Source organism: Canis lupus, chromosome 7 (assembly GCF_048164855.1).
Source record: "Canis lupus baileyi chromosome 7, mCanLup2.hap1, whole genome shotgun sequence".
Classification (NCBI taxonomy): domain Eukaryota; kingdom Metazoa; phylum Chordata; class Mammalia; order Carnivora; family Canidae; genus Canis; species Canis lupus.
This window is the reverse complement of record NC_132844.1, coordinates 66,211,130-66,230,404: the sequence shown is the minus strand read 5'-3', so window position 1 is coordinate 66,230,404 and position 19,275 is coordinate 66,211,130. Positions and strand designations below refer to the sequence as shown.

General features: G+C 43.7%; 1 protein-coding gene across 7 annotated transcripts in view; it reads left to right on the top strand.

Moving 5' to 3' along the window:
* TBC1D22B (TBC1 domain family member 22B) overlaps positions 1-19,275 on the top strand; it is an 82,090-nt gene that overhangs the window by 58,471 nt on the left and 4,344 nt on the right. For 2 of the 7 annotated variants that reach the window (XM_072833211.1, XM_072833209.1), the window contains 2 exons: positions 2,511-2,581; positions 3,002-3,118. In XM_072833211.1, the coding sequence (XP_072689312.1) occupies positions 2,511-2,581; positions 3,002-3,104 (174 nt within the window). In that variant the 3' untranslated portion in view covers positions 3,105-3,118. Of the gene's footprint in view, positions 1-2,510; positions 2,601-3,001; positions 3,119-14,229; positions 14,335-14,489; positions 16,469-19,275 lie in introns of those variants that run through there. The other 5 variants (XR_012034333.1, XR_012034332.1, XM_072833210.1 and 2 more) reach the window with 5 other exon arrangements.

Below are 19,275 nucleotides of genomic sequence, written 5' to 3'. Positions count from 1 at the left end.
GCGCAGGACCATAATAGTCTGTGACTTTAAAACTATGTTAGACATAGAGATGTTCTTTCCTGGGTTGCATATTTGATTATCTGATGGATTTGAGGTCTTTCTGCAGTAACCCACAGAATGACAATGAGGATTGTGCCTGCTGCTCTATTAACACGTTACTTAGTCTACTCGAGGAGTGTCACCTTTTTCTTTTAGACGAAATGGAAGGGACAGTTAAACTGGATAATCTGCAAAGTCCCTCCTAGCCCCACAGTTCCATGATGTTATGGCTAAGAAGAGAAAACATGCCTGGGGGCAGATCCTAGCTCTGCCACCTTTCTAGGTGTGCAACTTTAAGCAAAGTAACTTGACTTTCTGTGCCTCAATGTTCTTACCTGTAAAATAAGGATAAGAGTACCTACCTCCTAAGGCTATTGTGAGGATTAAACAGTTAATACACATGAAGCAGTTAGAATGGTGTAGTTGCCCTACAGCCTCAGAACAGGGCGCTTATTATTATTACTGCTCCCTGAAAAGTACTCAGTGAGGTGAAGACAGTTTTAGGAACCACGTCTGAGTAGATGTGTGACTTCTGAGTAAACCATGTGACTTACTTACCTGATCCTGGGAGAAACTACCAAGCTGGTTGAACAAACAGGACTGGAGAGGGGGTGTCAAAGGGTGTGGGGCAAAGAGCAGTGTCACAGCTGTGGCAAAAGCCCCCAGAAGGAAGGTTACCTACTTCTCCTTAGCTGAGCAGATATCTGGATTCACATTGCCTGGGAGAGGGGACCAAGAACTGATGACAGGAGGATCACTTGAGGATATTTTCTTCCTGAGACCTCTGAGCAAGGGGACCTGAGGCAGCTCGGTACACAGAAGTAGGGGCAGGATGGCCCATCTTCTGAGCCATGGACCTCTTGAAATGAGAGCTTCTTACAGATCTGGGCCAAGGCTCTTTCATGGCATGGGGGGGCCCCTTGGCATTTCTGGCTTTCAGCCTGGGCTGGTCTAATGGAAGGATCATGATAATATTGGAGTGAGGCTTACGGCATTGTTTTTATAGGCCCAAATGGTCAGATACTAGCAATTTCATAAGGTTCAATGGAATAACAAAGAATTCTTAGCACTTTAATGTGTTCTAAGCACTAATCTAAATGCTTACTGTGTTAATTTAATCCTTGCAATAGTCCCACAAGGTAAATCATAATACCTGCACCCTCCTTCCCATTTTACAAATGTGCAAACTTAGTCTCAGCGAGATTAACTAACTAGCCCAAGGTCACCCAGGGAGTTAGTGGTTGATACCCAGAATCCGTGCCACACACAGGGATTGTGTTCTTTTGCCTCTGCCTTAGGGGCCTGGCCAGACAACTGGGGCACTTGAGCTGAATTCACACAGTAGCTACTCAAGGTCCCAGGCAAGGATCTGCCCTGCCTGCCTCAGGCACTGCCTCCTCCTCCCCCTCTCAGGGCTTCTTCTACCCTCCACCATTCTCCCCTTTCATTGACAATCACTCTCAGGCTTTCTTCTCACAAAGTAAATGTTTAACAACAGATTGGTTGTTTTAAGACTGAGAAAGAAGTGCTCCAAGGTCCTCTTCTTGTTCTACTATATTGGCTCCTGGGTTTTTCTTCTGCTGCTGCCAGAAGGACCTGTGACTTCCTCATTCCTCTTCCTGCCCTCCCTCCTTGGTCTCCATGGGAAGGTGGAACCCAGGCGGAGCCTGAATGACCACCGTGCCTGAAGGCAACAGGGAGTTCTGGGCGTGTGTGCAAGTTGCTGGAGCTGCTGGTCTGGGCCTCTGTCTGGGAAGTCCTGGAGTCCCACCCAGGCCCTGAGAGAGCCACCAGCGCTCTAGGGGCTGAATGTCAGATGCAGGAGGGGCCCCAGGAGGAGGGACTCCACTCAAACCAGGGTTTTTTTGTTTTTGTTTTTGTTTTTTAGGATGTATTTATTTATTTTGGAAAGAGGGGGGGAGGGGGAGGGAATGAGTTGGAAGGAGGGGCATAGGGAGAGGGAGCCTGACCAGGCCAAGGATCAGGACTTGAGTTGAAGGCAGATGTTTAAACAACTCAGCTACCTAGGTGCCCCTCAAACCAGGTTTTTACAAAAGTGTACTCTATATTTTATTTTGAAATAATTTTATACTTATGAAATGTGGCAAAAATAGAGTTCCCAAATAGTCCACTCATATCCACTTAATGTTTACATCTTCTATACTATAATTAACCAACCAGGAACTTCAAGTTGATAAGATACTATTTATCTACAGACCTTATTTGAATTTTACCAGTTTTCCCATTAATGCCTTTTTTCTAGACCAGGATCCAATTTAGGATCCTAATCTGGGACAGTTCCTCAGTCTTTGTCTTTCTTGACAAAGAAAATTTTCAAAACTTTTAAAGAGTAGTGATTAGTTATTTTATAGGATGACCTTTACTTTGGGGTTGTCTGATGTTTTCTTACAATGACATTGAGAGTCATACCTTTTGGGGAAGAAACCACAGAGGTGATGTGTTCTTCTCAGGATCTCATATCATATGGAGGCCCATGGCGTTGGCATGTCTCATTCCTGCTGCCCTTAATCACTTGCCTTAGGTAGGTCTCCAGACTTCTCCACTGTAAAGTTACTATTTCCCCTTTGGTAATTATTAAGTATCTTCTGGGGAAACACTGATACTATATAATTCCACTGTTTCTCATCATTATTTCACCCACTAATCTTAATATCCATTAACGGTTCTTGCCTGTAAGATGTTTGCCTAATGGAGATTTTCTATTTTCACCACTTCTTCTATATCTATTAGTTGCCATTCTTCTGTAAGGGAGAGCTGTCCCTGTCTCCCCTTTATTTATTCAAGTATTTATTTATATCAGTATAGATTCATGGGTGTTTATTTTTTTTCATGGGTTATTAGACACTCATTATTTTGCTATTCAGATTGTCTCAGCTTTGGTCCTTGGGTGCTCCTTTAAGATGTCTTTTGATCCCATCTTTTTTTTTTTTTTTTTTTTGAGATTTTATTTTAGAGAGAGTGCACTCATGAGCAGGGGGAAGGCCAGAGGGAGAGAGAGAATCTCAGACTTCACACTGAGCACAGAGCCTGACGTGGAGACTTGATCACAGGACCTGAGGTGAAATCAAGAGTTGAATGCTCAACACACTGAGCTACCCAGGCATTCCATGATCCTGTCATTTTTAAGGCACTTCCTTATTTTCTGGTGCCATGAGATGTTCTCAGCTTACATTTTCTTTGCCCCACCTTGGAATCACCCATTCTCCAAGGAGCCCTGGTTAAGCCAATATTTTGCCCCTAAAAAATATTCAGAGGTATCATTATAACTTTGGAAATAAGATTGTAGGAAAACATTTATGTGAAGTCCAAGAACAGGTAAAAATTTTTTCATGATCTCTGTCAAGTCACTGGTTGTGGAGGGAGTATTGACTAGCGAGGAACATGAATCTTCTGGGGCTCGGGAAGTGTTCTCTATCTTGATCTAGTGGTGGCTACATACATAAAAATCATCCAGGTGTACACTTAAGATTGTGTAGTTACTGTTTGTAAGTTATGCCTTGCTGAAAAGTAAAAAAGAGAGTTGCGGCAGAGTGCATGATAGAAGGCCACATGGTTCAGTTTACGATGAGGCCACCATTGAGGAAAGTAAATAATAGAGGAAAACTAACACTAAAATCTGCCTATTAGGGTCACCTGGATGACTCAGTGGTTGAGCTTCTGCCTTCACCTCAGGGTGTGATCATGGGGTCCTGGGATCAAGTCCCACATCAGGCTCCCTGCTCAGCTGAGAGCCTCCTTCTCCCTTAGCCTCTGCCATTCCCCCCACTTGTGCTCTCTGGCTCTCTCTGGCTCTCTGTCAAATAAATAATAAAAAAATTAAATCTGCCTACTAAATAGACAGTTGGCCATGTAATAATTACCTAAACCAAGGTGGATAAATTCTTCCTTTCTCACATAGGAATCTTGGTATTAAGTTAGGATCCTGATGTTATTTGTCTCTTGGGTGCTTGAAGGGAAAAGGGTGACCCTAGGATTTAGGGCTACTGACTGTGAGGAGAGTAGCTGTGCAAGAGACTGTGTGACACTGAGTGTTGGGGGTGTGATGGATGATGGTGGGACACCCTGGCAGAGGGGAAATTTTGGTGGTAGTCAGAGGCAGGTCTGCCTTGGATGTGAGCACCCTGATCATAACTGGCAAGTCTCCTGTGTACAGCTTTGTGCTGCCAAGGGAGGGACTGAATGCCTCTCTTCCCCAGCTGTGAGCCTAGAGAGAGCTCTATTGCCCAGGGAGGCCTATTAAGGTGTCTTGTTGCCACCACTGGCCTTCGAAGGAGGAGGTGAGTAAAGGGCACTGTCTGGGGACCTAGCCTGAGCAGCTGAGAGCTGGAAGGCCTGCTGTCCCACACAGCCCTCCTCAGCACTTGTCCCTGGCCTGCAGTTTGCTGGACGCCATCTCCCTGGTGGTAAGGTAGGGAGAGGACATGGCAGCTGCAGCCAGCCGCACAAAGATCTGCCACGGCAAATTTTCCTAGCAGACATGCAGCCAGAGCGAAGGCCCTGTAGAGGTAGGAGATTGCGGTGTTGGCGGAGGGAAGAGACAGAGAGAAGGCAGTGGGGCACAGTAGGAGGGGACAGTGCTGCAAAACCTGATTCTGGGCTTGACCCTAAATCAGGGGGAATCTTTGACCCCCTTTCTTCATCATATCAACAGCCCGGCCCTAGAGCCTGGCCCAGGAATGTCTGGGCCTTGACTTGCACTGCCTGCTCTCTGGAGATGGAAGGAGACAGATGCCTGGGTCCCACCCCAGGAGGCCAGCAGAGTGAACTAGGGAGTCGCAGTGAATCATAGCAGAGACTGTACTTTCCTGCCCTTTGGCTAAGGCTGAAGCTGGAATGTTAAATGAGCTTGCAGAGCCACAGAATTCGATCACCGGAAAACATGTTTTTATTCCTGACATCCAGCAATAGAGTACATCAATCAGGGCAGATTGTGGGCGTCAGACTTTGGGAGAGGCTTCCCAAAGCAGGTTAACAGGTGAAACCCAGGACAGGAGATTGTTGAATGAGTTCTGTGAGTGAGGGAATGTGTGGCAGGCCCTCTGTGAGTCAACACACCACCACATAGTTAGACCAAAACAAAAGGAGTTGCTGGAAGGGAGAAGAAGACACTTCCAAAAATCAGAACTACAGTGTGCATGTAGAAGAACGTGAGTTATGCTGTATTGTGGGTACTCGGGGGAAAAAAATGTGTACAGACCACCTGTACAGGTCGGCAGCAGTTCCCCGGTGATGGGCAGCAGCAGGGTGGGAACAGCTTCCTGGAGAACTGGAGACCAGCAACCTCCTCGTCTGTGAGCACTCTGGAGAATACCTGGGAATTATGAATAAAGAGGACAAGCAGGTTCCCGTGAGCAGTGTGCCCGGGGTCTTTGATCTGATTTGCTCCATCTGTGTCCCAGAGCTGCCACAGACTCTAGAAAAATTGAATGTAGTACAGCAAGTCTGGCTTCAGGTGAGTGACCCTGAGAAGGTGGCCATGGCCTTCATACCCACTCTCCCGCACTATAGCATGCTGTCCATCAAGGTCAGGCTTTTGTGATCCCTACCCCAGCATTTCAAGAGAGACATGTACATTACACCAGGGATCCATGCCTTGGAGCACGCAGCATACAAGCAGTAAGATAAGAACTGGTTGGCAGCAATCCTGGAGAACAATAGTCTGCCAGGGGGTTGTAAACCAGTGACTTTTGGCCAGTTCCTGAGCCTGGCTTCTGGCCCCCAGCCTCGCCCAGGGCAGGCTTATAGCCTCTTTTTATCTTGAACCCCTGATAAACTACCATTTTGTATTTTTTTTTTAAAGATTTTATTTATTTATTCATAGAGACACAGCTAGAGAGAGACAGAGACACAGGCAGAGGGAGAAGCAGGCTCCATGCAGGGAGCCCGATGTGGGACTCGATCCCGGGGTCTCCAGGATCACACCCTGGGCTGCAGGCGGCGCTAAACCGCTGAGCCACTGGGGCTGCCCTCATTTTGTATTTTGTAATAAACCCTTAGTTTATATTAGAGAGCAACAAAGAGAAAGAAAGAAACAAAGAAACAGAAAAGAAAGAAAATTTGTACTAAGTAACCCACAGGGAGCCTGAAAACTATTCCACTATGAGTGGGAAAGGTGTGTGTGCGCCTGAGTCAGAGAGAGCAGGCACTTATTTACCCACCTGGGATTTACCCATCACTGCCCCACAGTCTAAAAAGTCATCTTAGAAAAAGCAGCATCTCTGAGAACCCAGAAGAGCATGGGACCCACAGGATGTTGGACAGGTGCCAACAAGGTCTTGGCTCCAAACTGATTTTGAGAAGCACAGTGCAGGGTACTCCAAAGGCTAATAATCAGAATTCCTTCATATAAAAAGAGAACCGACAAGGAGTCAGTGAGGCCAGCTGATGACCCTAAACCAAAGTGGCGGCTGATCTGAGAATCTGCCTTCATCCTGCAGAAGAAAACCTTGGAGACATTCCTATTCTGCAGGTGTCTGGTGGGAGGCAGGCCAGAGTTGTTCAATGCAAACAGTGCTAAGCCTACAAAGTGTCCCAGGCCTAGATAACAAACAAGATATAAGTAAATCCCTTCAACCCAATGGCACCCACCCACCACTCCTGCAGATACTTGAGGGTAGGATTTCAGAACGTTGTCCAATGCAGGCCCCGTCTTTACAGACATCCAGTGAATTGTCAGTTTGAATCCTACCCAGGGAGCCCTGGGAACTGAAGATCTTTCACCCAAAGCAGGCTGGCGTGAGGAAGGGCATAGTCTGTAGACATAAAACATACTGTTGAGGGGGACACAGCATAGTCTTCTCTGATGGGAAACTTGCTAAATGCACTTTGGCAGAAAACCAATGAACACTCTCAAAAAGTTTACATTCAAGGACGTGTTTTTGGAAGTTTATATTGTAACCAGGGGAATTGTTTTGCTACCTCGCTGATTTTCAAAACGGAGGATTTATTTTAAAGTGCTGCTTATTTGACTAAGAAAATATTTTTACATGCTTGAATACACTTTACATTTGCAAAGGATGTTCCAGTATTGCTAAGTGATTTTACACACAGTATCTTACTTAATAGTGTATATTTTATGTGGTCTTTAAATTCTTTGCTGTTAATCATTCCATATCCTGTCTGGTTGTGCTTGGTTCTTATCACTGAGTAAAATCAAGCAGCTCTTCCACGTCTCCTTCAAACAGCCTCTACTATGACTTCCTTTCTTCTTGTTCCTACTGTATCCTGCCCCACTTCTCTTCTTACACCAGGGCAAGCAGTGTATATTATAGTGGTTATGTGCACTACCTCTAGAGCCAGAGTGCCTGGGTTCAAATTCCAGCCCAGCACTACTGTGTGACCCTGGGACAAATTCCTTAATCTCTCTGCCTCAATTTCCTTATCTGTAAAATGGAAGTGATATTATGCATCTCGTAGAGTTGATGTGAAGATTAAGTAAGTCAAAAGAGAGCACGTGTGTAAAGCACTTAGAGCCCCATCTGGTATATAGTAAGTGCTCAATAAATGATAACTGTCACTATAATGATTATTACCCTTGATGTTCTTCATCTAGGATGAAGTTCTTCCATCTATTAGACATACTCTAACGGGCTTCTCCTGTACCTTTTCCATATGGGGTTATAACCTCTATCCCTTCTCCTTTGGCTCATTTATCTTATTATCATTTCCTCCACCCCCATGGCTCCAATTACTTTTCTGCTATACTCCTTTTCCTTTAGGATCCTCTGGATTCTCAGTCAGTACCAAGGTCAGGCTGTTTTCTGCTATTTTAGCCATTTCCAACTTTTCTTTGGTCCCTTCCTATTAATTTGGAGTTGCTCTCTGCTGTTTGTGCCATAAGCTGTCCTGTCATGACTATTGTATTTCATCCCATTGCGTGTCAGGCTTTGTGCTCCTATGACCTGGTTTTGTAGCAAATCTTCAGTTATTCCCTGCCCCCACGGTATATCTTCTCTATTCCTAGATAAAAGCACCTGATTTGTGATTAATACCTTCTTCCCCCAGCCACTTAGTTTCTAATTTTTTTCTACTATCCCAAATTTATCGGTAATGCATTGGGCCCGGTTTCCCATTGATGCGGCTCCATGATAAGGGGTGCAGTTCCTAGGAATAGCCACTAGGTGGCAGAGTGCCTCCTCATGCTGCGCCTTCCTGCCTAGGGCGCACAGGCGTGTTAACTTGGCCAGGATTAAATTTCCAGGCTTCTTGGAGGTTTCTAGCAAGGTGAGAGGATTTGGAAATTATAGATTGATTCTATCCCAGCAAAGGATATTCTCTTCTAGAGAGATTTACCCCTATATCGTTAATCAATTATGCAGCCATAGGTATTCGTTATAGAAAAATCAGAACTATCGACAAGCAAAGAGGACAAAAGACCAAGTACCTGAACCCTTACCACACACAGATGATAGATTTCCTTCCAGACATTTCTCCATGCAAATCTATACAAATAAATACATGCTGTGTGTATATAACCATTAATGCAACCATTTTATATACTCTTGTTTTGTAACCCCTTTTATCACTTTACAAAATATGGTGGATGTTCTATCATGTCAAAAACTGTACATCTACATTTCCCCCATTTTTGTACTTTTTACACATTACATGAGTACATGGTTGTACAGAAACTGTGAAAACATTAAAATACCAAATTGGCTACAAGATATTTTATTTTATAGATTTACCTTGATTTATTTAATGAAAGGTCTATCACTGTCTGTGTAACATCTAGACATTTCCTTCCTTGGGATCTCACTGTTTGGTCTGCATCCCAAATATGCTTTTCTTCCTTTAAGAGCTTTTTAATCCCTCTAGTGGTAACCCCACACCTGGTTGCCTACTGGGATCTTTGGAGAAATGTTATTCCCAGGTCCTACCCAGGTTTTTAGAATCCAAAACTCCAGGGATGAAGCTTGGACCCAAGCATTTCTAAGAGTTCCTACAGTCGATTCACTTTTGCAGCCTGGTTGGAACTGCTGGCTGTGATGATAGGTAGGATAAACACTTGAAACCCCAAGGGTTTCATTAAGGCTTGCAAGTTCCCAGGATCTTTTTGCTTATGTTCTGGATGAGGCTAACCATGTATCATTCCTTTAGCTCCCCTTCCATGGAGGGCAGGGGTTGGTTCTGAGTCAGTGAAGTATGTCCTCAAGAAATAGGATAGCAGGGCACCTGGGTGGTTCAGTCGGTTAAGTATCTGCCTTCGAATCAGAGAAAGACAAACATTATATGGTCTCATTCATTCGGGGAATATAAAAAAATAGTGAAAGGGATTAAAGGGGAAAGGAGAGAAAATGAGTGGGAAATATCAGAGAAGGTGATAAAACATGAGAGACTCCTAACTCTGGGAAACCAACAAGGGGTGGTGGGAAGGGAGGTGGGCGGGGGGATGGGGTGACTGGGAGACGGGCACTGAGGGGGCACTTGGCGGGATGAGCACTGTGCGTTATACCATATGTTGGCAAATCGAACTCCAATAAAATATACAAAAAATATATATATACGTCTGCCTTCGGCTCCCTGCTCATGATCTCTCTCTCAAATAAATAAAGTCTTAAAAAAAAGGAAATAGGATGGCAATTTGACCTCACCCAGCAGGTTGATTGAAAATGGGACTGAAATTCTATAATGATAAAAGCAAATTGTACAGAGAGAGAGAGAGAGAAATGTTTTCCAATGAATAAGCTAAAAATAGAAGATTAGCATTAAGATAGATATTTGGGTATTAAACTTACTCTGGGGAAGCCTGGGTTGCTCAGTGGTTGAATGTCTGCCTTCGGCTCAGGGCATGATACCCAGGTCCCAGGATTGAGTCCTGCATAGGGCTCCTTTCATGGCGTCTGCTTCTCCCTCTGCCTTGTCTCTGCTTCTCTCTCTCTCTCTCTCTTTCTCTTCCTCTCTCTCTGTCATGAATAAATAAACAAAATCTTTAAAAAATAAACTTACTCTGAAGGGAAGTATAAGAATTCTTATTGGCTGTGGTGGGACTCAAAAGAAGGGCAAGCTACAAGAGCAAGGGACTTTAACTTAGGGTCTATGTTTAGAAGTCAGGAGATCCCTCCAAAAAAAAGAAAAAGAAGTCAGAGGACCCCTAGAAATGAATGGAAACATAATATCATCTTTATTTCCAATAACCCCAAACTCAAAGTAGCATTTCCAACAATGATGAATGTAGCTAAGAAAGCACAGTAATATGTGCAGTACCTACTTTTGTCACTAATTGCAGAAATTTACATATCCTATGAAGTTGTTACAGATATCTCAACATTGTTTGTGTTCACAACTACTTTGAAATAATGGTATTTAATCTGCCATTAGATCTTATTCTAGAATATATTAATAAAGCACATCTATGATGGTATCATAAATCTGTGTAAAAATATTTTAATAATTGTTTCAATTTAACTGGTCTTCTTTGTGATATTGTGTGTTTTATGTATTTAAAACCATCATTCTGAGAAGGGATCCATAGGCTTCTCCAGATAGCCAAAGAGTCTGAAGTACAGAAAAGGTGAGGATCAAATTAGAATAGTTGCATTACAAGGGCAACATTTTTTTAAAAGTTTAGATTAAAAACAAAAACAAAAAACAAGGTAGACATAGAACAGACCAAGACAACCCAGGAGAATTGTTAACCATGAGAAAAGCACCCTCCAGAGATGTTTAGATTAGCTGACAGCATTTTTAAAAGCAAAGGTAGTATCTGGGTGGGTTGAGTGAATATCAGTAACTAGCTGAGTAATGAATCTGGTTGAATGAATATCAGTAACAAGAATGCAGTGGTAAGGGGTGGTTACCTGCACGGTTTGGGAAATTTAAAGTGGATGCCAGCCACCAAGATGGGTGGGGGAGAGGAGTATGAACATATATAGAGAAGCGTGTAGCGTGATTCCTTTCTCATTGTGTTCTTCCCGTGAGCTCACGACCATTTTGACTTAAGGCTTTTGAGTTCTGTACTGAGGCTTCGAGATCTCAGGAAAGAGGTTTACAATGAACAAAATGTGTTTGTTAAGAGTATGCAGTGCTGGTGGAGATCTAGGGAAATGAGCATTTTTCTGGAATGCATTTTCTGAATGAGTGTTAAGTACCTTTAAAATGTTTGTATTCTTTAACATAGTAATTTCATTCCTAGGAATTCAGCTCCAAGGAAATAATCTAAAATATGGCTCTATGCACAAGGCATTCGTTATAATTTCATTATAATGAAAAACCAGAAATAATTAAGTACTCAAAACAGGAAGATGTAAATTATGGTATATCTGCATCATGAGAAATTCTTTGGCCGAGAAAGTACCTATGAGGAGTTTTTAATATTAGAGGAAATGTTTATGATAAATGCTAAACAGATTCAAAATTATATAGAGAAAATGTTTCAACTATGGAAAATGTGCAGAAAAAGGAGTTTCAGAAGGAAATATGCTAGAATGCTTAAAAGTAATCCTCTTGATTACGAAGTTACAAGTAATTTATTTTTTGCTTTTTTACTTGTTACTATACAAAACCACCACAGAATGTTCTGCTGTATAAGTAATTTTTTTTATTTTATTTTATTTATGATAGGCACGCAGTGAGAGAGAGAGAGAGAGAGGCAGAGACACAGGCAGAGGGAGAAGCAGGCTCCATGCACCGGGAGCCAGATGTGGGATTCGATCCCGGGTCTCCAGGATCGTGCCCTGGGCCAAAGGCAGGCGCCAAACCGCTGCGCCACCCAGGGATCCCTGCTGTATAAGTAATATATAAAAACTGTATAGTTGGGGCTCCTGGGTGGCTTAGTCAGTTGAGCATCCAACTCTTGGTTTTGGCTCAGGTCACGAGCTCAGGATCCTAAGATAAGAGTCCCTTCCCCGTCTCTGCTCAGCAGGGAGCCTGCTTGACATTCTCTCCCTCGGCCTGCCCCCATGCACTCCCTCGCTCTCTCTTTCTCTCTGGAATGAATGAATAAATCTTTTTCAAAAAATTTCATTGTAAAAATTGAAAACACAGGGTTGCTCAAATGATACAGAAGTGTAATGGGAAAAATATGAAAGTCTCTTGTCGCTGAAGGTAACCATGGTTAATAGTTTACCTCCTCATCTTCTAGATTTTTTGTATACATATAGAAATATATTGTGTTTTCTTATTTACCTAAGGGGGGTCATTATATAAGTATTTTTCTACAATGCTTTTTTTTTTTTTCACTCCTAAAAATGTCTTAATTATCTTTCCACCTCGGCGCATGTCCTTCTCCTTCGTTTGTTCTGTGTGCTGCCATGTATATCATGATGTGGATAACCCCCGCTGTTTGAAGCAGTGGTGCATGCAGTGAAGACCTTTGTGGGGGAGTGTGAATATTTCCTAAAGACAGGGAGACAGAGGTAGAGTTGCTGGATCAAAGCCCATGTGCATTTCTAGTTTTGATAGATACAGCCTGTGTTTATTAAGATGATAAAACTTGTCTACTGTAACCAAGACCCTAGAACTACAGGGGCTTAAAACAAGATAGTTGTTTACTTCTCGTTTAATAAGTAGTCTAAGTGTAAGCAGTCCAGGGCTACTGTTCCGCCACCAAAGTGCCAGGGACTCAGATTTCTTCTGTCTTGTTGCTCTGCCGTCTTCAACACACGGCTTTAATCTTATGGTCTGAGATAACTGCTTCCACTCTTCCATTGGTATCTGCTTTCTGGGAAGTGGGGCAGGAGTGGTCTAGGGCAGAACCCAAGGCTTACACTGTCCCAGGATTGGGATCTTAAGCATCTTGGCCATACATAGTAGTGATGTGCCACGGGCAGCTTTGTGCACAGCTAAGTTTCTAAAAGCAGAAATCTCATAAAAGATATGCAAGACCTTTACACTGAAAACTACAAAACATTGCTGGAGTGTCCAGATCAGCTAAAAGCAAGGTTTTTAAAATACTCGTTGCATGTGGGTCGGCCATGGGGACTCTTCCCATTACCTTTCCATATGACTCACCTGTTTTCCTATTTGGTGCTCTTCTTTCTTTCTTACTGATTTGTAGGGACTCCTTTTTGATTACGGATGGTAACATTTTGTCTTTTAAAGTGTTACAAAATATTTTAGTCAGTTTCTTATGTCTTTTTTTTTAATTTTTTTTAATTTTTTTATTTATTTATGATAGTCACACAGAGAGAGAGTGAGAGAGGCAGAGACACAGGCAGAGGAAGAGGGAGAAGCAGGCTCCATGCACCGGGAGCCCGACGTGGGATTCGATCCCGGGTCTCCAGGATTGCACCCTGGGCCAAAGGCGGGCGCCAAACCGCTGCGCCACCCTTCGGCACCTCTTGACATATTGAAGTTATATGTAATCAAGTCTGCCTGTCTCCTTATGTCTCTGGGTTTTGTCTTGCTATTTATAACATGACTCTTGACCTCAGGGCTGTGGGTTCAAGCCCCATGTTGGGTGTAGAGATTACTTAAAAATAAATAAGTAAATAGACTTTTTTAAAAAGGCAGGGAATGGATAAAGAACACTGAGTAGCAGCAGCAGCAGTGTAGTGACCTAAATTATAGAGACAACCTCTCATTCTCTTTTTATTCTAATATCCTCTTTAATAGGCTGTCTCTCTGGAGCTGTTTGAGGGACCTGGGCTTTGAGAACAGAATAGGATTGAGATAGGTAGAGGAGAAAAGAGAAAGTCTCCCAAGTTAAAGGAACAACATAAATTAAAACCATGGATGCACAAATCAACCCGGCTGAAATGGACCTAGCTGGAGGAGGCATGGGCATTAGAAAATAAACTGGACAGGTAGATTGAGGCGGTCTCTGGAGAATAGGGCAGAGGCTAAATAAATACAATTAGAAGTGAACCCTGGGATTGGGAGGAATGTAGCAAATGCAAAAGGATACACATTTATGAATATGAATAAAGGGGTTTTTTTGAATAAAGTTTTTTTTTAAGGAAACAAATATCTAACAAAAGGTAAATGGTTGAGTAAATTAGAGTATAGCCACATGATGGGATACTAACACTGACAATAGTCATTTTTTGAAGGCTGCATGGAAAAACACTAAAGTTATAGTAAAAGGAGATGATTAAAAAGCATATAAAAATCCTAACTATTATCACAGCTATTTAAGGAAATAGGTGTGTGAGAAAAAGGCTGAGAAGAAAAACTTGAAAATAAAGAGAGGTGTAGTTGGATGATGCGTGATTTTTTTTCTCTTTTTAGATACCTTTATTTGTTGGTGTCGTTCTCTGTTTATAGTATTTTTAAAAGAGGCAGGTGTTAGTGGATACGAGAGAATCAACAGAGGCTTTTCAGAGCTTCCTGAAGGTGAACTGGGAGTTGGGGGCTGAGTGCCGCTTGGGAGGAGGGAGCTGACCCTATGGGATGTGTGATCCAGAAGGAAGGGACCCCCCTTCCAGGGCCTGCTGATCCCTTGGTCTATAGTACCGGCATGATAAAAAGCTTCTTTTCTGGCCTTCCAGGGTCTCCTGATGCTGCTACAAAACCTACCTACGATACACTGGGGCAACGAAGAGATTGGGCTGCTTCTCGCTGAGGCGTACAGACTAAAGTACATGTTCGCTGATGCCCCTAATCACTACCGCCGATAGGTGCTGTCTCCTCAGGGGGACCCAGACTGTCCCCATCTCTGATGGCAATCTGATCACTGTGGCCACTGTGCGAGCCGTGGACTCCGGCCAGGAACCACTCCTGCTGTAAAAAGCTCACATCCGCCGCCCAGGTCTTAACTCTGGCGTGCCTGTCCACCACTCCACGTCTCTGGATGTGTTTCTTGGACCACTCTCAGTATTCCATGACATGTGGATGGGCCCAGCTCTGGGAGAAGACAGGAAAGGAGGTACAGGGTTGTCTGCCCCTTTAAAAGAAACTGGACAAAAGAAGGGGAAGGCTCAGGGATTTGTCCCTACATGGGCTGACTGTCTCTCGCCTCCTGGCCCCTGACTGATGCCGTTGCTTTTTGTGACATAGTTTGATTTGATCACAGGTCAAAAAACGCCTTATGTTTTCAAGACTCCTGCCCCCGCCCCCTCCCATCCTAGCCCTTCCCCTTCTGCCCTTGTCTGAGCCAGTGAGGGGCAGCTTCAGACTGTTGTCCTCAGATGGAGGTACTGATGCTTCTAACTCTGGGAAGAGGCCTGCACCCAAGGGCTAGGAATTTTCTTTTTCCTTTTCTCACCAGATGTCTGTGTGTGCCTGCGTCTGTGTGTATATGTGGGTGTACACACCCATCAGCATTTAGTTACACGTATCCAGACCAGCCCCATGACAAACAGCTGGGAAGGGCCCCGGTGACCAAGTATACAGGCGTCCCTTGAGAAGGATCAGGGCAGGGGAGGGGGGAAGGGGCCTTATACCTCTACAAACCCTTTTTCCATGATGACCCACTCCAAGATATTATGTGTAAATTGTGTTATTATGTATATGGGTAAAGATGTACAAATATATGTCCTCTTTGTAGCAGATATGATTTTATATTTATAATGTGCATCAACATGTGAAAGCAATCTAGGTCACGAGCACAGAGGAAGTTGCCAGGCAGGTGCGTTTGGCAGCTCCAGGTTGGTTTCTGGGTGCCCTCCGGTGAGGGGAAAAGTGGGAGTCTGCCAAGCGCAGGCCACCGAGCAGATGGAGCTGCTTCGAGAGTCGGTGGCGTGTCGGTGGCGGCTGTCCCGAGCATCAGTGTCTCAGAGTGTTCCTCTCTTCCCTCCCCAGCTCTTTGTGGAGCATCTGCCCCACTCCTTCCCCGTGAAGGGTGGACAGAGCCCCCCCACCTCTCACTGGAGCCCAGCCGCCTCCCAGAGAGGTGGCTCCAGAGGCAGAAGCCCTCCTGCATGTTTTCAGCCCTTCCCTTTCCCCAGGAGGCTGGGGGAGAGCCTTTGTCTTTCCGTTTTAAGTCAGCATCATATTCAAGACAGAAGCTGTGACTGACTCATCCGTGCCAAGGAGAGGGGTTTTCTGTGTCTCCCTGGGGTTTGGGGCTCTTCTCAGTGAGAGGCATCCAGGGTCCCCCACTGTCACCCTCATACCCCACCCAGCTCATGAGATGGGTGGCGCCTGTTTGATTTCTGGAGTTCCGTAGTGGAGGGGCAGTGGGGGTATGGTGGCAAGCAGCCGTCATTCTCTGGAGAAGCTGGTCAGTGTCCCCGGGTGGGTGATACCTTTGAGTCTTTGCCAGTGAAGCTCCACCACGCTGGCATGTTACATTCTCATCTGGAGCTGTTTCTCAGGCATTCTTCCTAACCGTCTCCTCTTCCCCCTCAGTGTGCCTCAATGGTCTCCTTCACAGAGTGAGAGGGCTGTGGCCCTCCATCAACCGGACTAATTAAAGAAAGACACCTGTGTTCCCAAGTGGTGGTTTTATTTTTTTAGTTTTTATGTTTGTATGGAAATTGTGGATAAAGTGAAAGAATTGTAAATAAATAGTGTATTTCCTCCTCCACTGCTGATTTTTCACCCATGGATTTGTATAACCTGGAACCAAAGGGGTCCCCATTCCTCGGGTTTTTCTTGCTGGTATTAGTAAGGGTTAGGGGACAAGTCCTCTGTGGGGCAAGTAGGAGATCAACAGAAAATCACCAGGCAGTCACAGAGGACTGAGCATCTACTCTGTGATGGATCCTGCAGAAAATACAAAAATGAACATGGGACCTAACCACTGACATTTATAGAGTACCTTGCCACGTGCCAAGCAAGCCCTGTGATAAACACTTGAATGGTTTCTTCACCCAGAACTTCTTCCTATGACTCCTTTGAGAGTGTTGCTTAGTTTCAGTAATCAGGATCTATATTAGGATTACATTCAGCAACATGCAGCACAAACCAAAAAATAATCGTGGCTTACACGACAGAGGAATTTACCAGGCACCTGGGTGGTTCATTCATTCAGTCAAGTGTCTGACTTCAGCTCAGGTCATGATCTCAGGGTCCTGGGATGGAGACCCAGCCCCATAAGGGGCTCTGCGCTCAACAGGGAGTTTGCTTCTCCCTCTCCCTCTGGCCCTCCACCTGGAGCACCTGGCTGTGCTCTCTCTCTCTCTCTCAAATAAGTAAAATCTTAAACAAAAAGCCAAAGGAAATTAATTCTCCCTCCCATGAAAGCCCAAAAGTAGGCCACCCAGGGCTAGCATGATGGGTCTGATTCACAGTCTTTAGGAACCTGGACTCCTTCTCTAGGTCTTCACGGGAAGAGAGCAACTAGCACTCCAGCCACTGCATCCACTTGCCAAGCAACAGGATGGATAAAGGGGACAAAGAAAAAGGAAGCAGCCTGCTGCTCCCTCTGCCTGTGCCTCTGCTTCTCTCTGTGTGTCTCTCATGAATAAACAAATAAAGTCTTCTAAAAATAATAAAAAAAATCTTTTAAAAATAATAAAAGTCATGGCAGTACGTACATAACATAAAGTTTGCCATCTTAATCACTTCGAAGTGTACAGTTCAGTTGTGTTCAGTGTATTCCTATTGTCAGGCAACCAGCACCATCACCCATCTCCAGAACTCAACCTGCAAAACTAGAACTCTGTACCCCTGAAACAACAGCTCCCTATCTCCTCCTCCATATGGCCCCTGGCAACCGCCATTCATTCTACTTTGTATTTCCAGGAATTTGACTACTCTAGGCAACTTACATAAGTGGAATAATACAGTATTTGTCTTTTTGGACTGGCTTATTTCACTTAGCATAATGTCCTCAGGGTTCATTCAATTTGTGGCCTATATCAGAATTTCCTTCCATTTTTTAAGGCTGAATAATATTCCAACACACACACACCATACTTTGTTTCCATCCATCTGTTGATCAGTTGGGTTCCATTTTTTGGCTTTTGAGAATAATGTTATGAACATGGGTATATAAATATCACTTAGAGGGCCTCCTGGGTGGCTCAGTCGGCTGAGTGTCGGACTCTTGATTTCAGCTTAGGTTGTGATATCAGGATTTTGGGATCGAGCCCTGCATCTGGCTATGTGCACTCAGCATAGAGTCTGCTTCTCTCCCTCTTCCTCTGCCCCTCCCCCTGCTCACATGCACACGAGCACTCTCTCAAAATTAAATAAATCTTTAATAACTATCAAAGACCTTATTTTCAATTATTTTGGGTGTATACCCATAAGTGGGGTATTCTATTTTTGATATTTTGAGGAACCACCATGTTTTTCTCAGACTGCTTTTTAGATTTTTTTCTTTTACTTTGGGTTTCAGAAGTTTGTATATCTGAGTGTGGGCTTTTGTTTGTGGAGTTGTGTTTTTTTTGGGGGGGATTGTATTCTGTTTGGGTTTGAGTTTCTTGAATATATAATTTTATGTCTTTCATCAAATTTGAGAAGCTCTCAGTGATTATTTCTTCAAATACTTTTCTGTACCAATCTCACTCCTTTTAGACTCCAGTGATATGAATGTTGGACCTATAGTTCCTCAAAATCTGATTTATTCACTTTTTTCCTTTCTGTTCTTCAGACTAGGGGCTTTCTCCTCATCCATCATTAAGTTCATTGACTCCTTTTCTGTCATCTCCATTCTACTATTAAGCCCACACAGTGAATTTTTATTTCAGATATTGGTTTTTGGTTCTAGCATTTCCATTTGATTCTTTTTTATAGTTTGTATTTCTCTACTGAGACTGTTTTTTCCTTCATTTCAAGTGTGTTTACTTTTACCTCATGGAGCATGGTTGTAATACCTGTTTTACATTTTCGTCTGGCAGTTCCAACATCTGGGTCATCTTGGGGATGGCATCTTTCAATTGTCTTTCCTCTAAAAACGGATCACCCTTTTCTAGGTCTTTGGGTGTTGAGTAATTTTGGATTGTATCCTGGACATTTTGAATGTTACATGTGAGAATTCAGGTCTTATTTAAAAATACTCTAGAGCAAGGAGCAAGGGTCAGCAAACTGTTGCTCCTGGGTCAAATCCAATCCCCCTCCTCTTTTCATAAATAAAGTTTCATTGAAACACAGCAATGCTATTTATTTACATCTTGTCTTTGGCAGCTTTTACACCACAACAGCAGAGTTAAGTGGTCGTGCTAGACTGTATGGCCCACAAAGCCTAAAATATTTCCTATCTGGCCTTTTATGGAAGAAGTTTGCTGATCTCTGCTCTCGAAAACACAGACTTCATTTTGTTTTGTATTGTTTTAGTAGGCAATCAACCCAGTTAGGTTCAAACTGCAAGTTCTCTCTCAACTTCTGTGGGCCATTGCCACGCTGCTTTGGGTTTATCCTGACAATGCAAAACGTTATGCCAGTTCA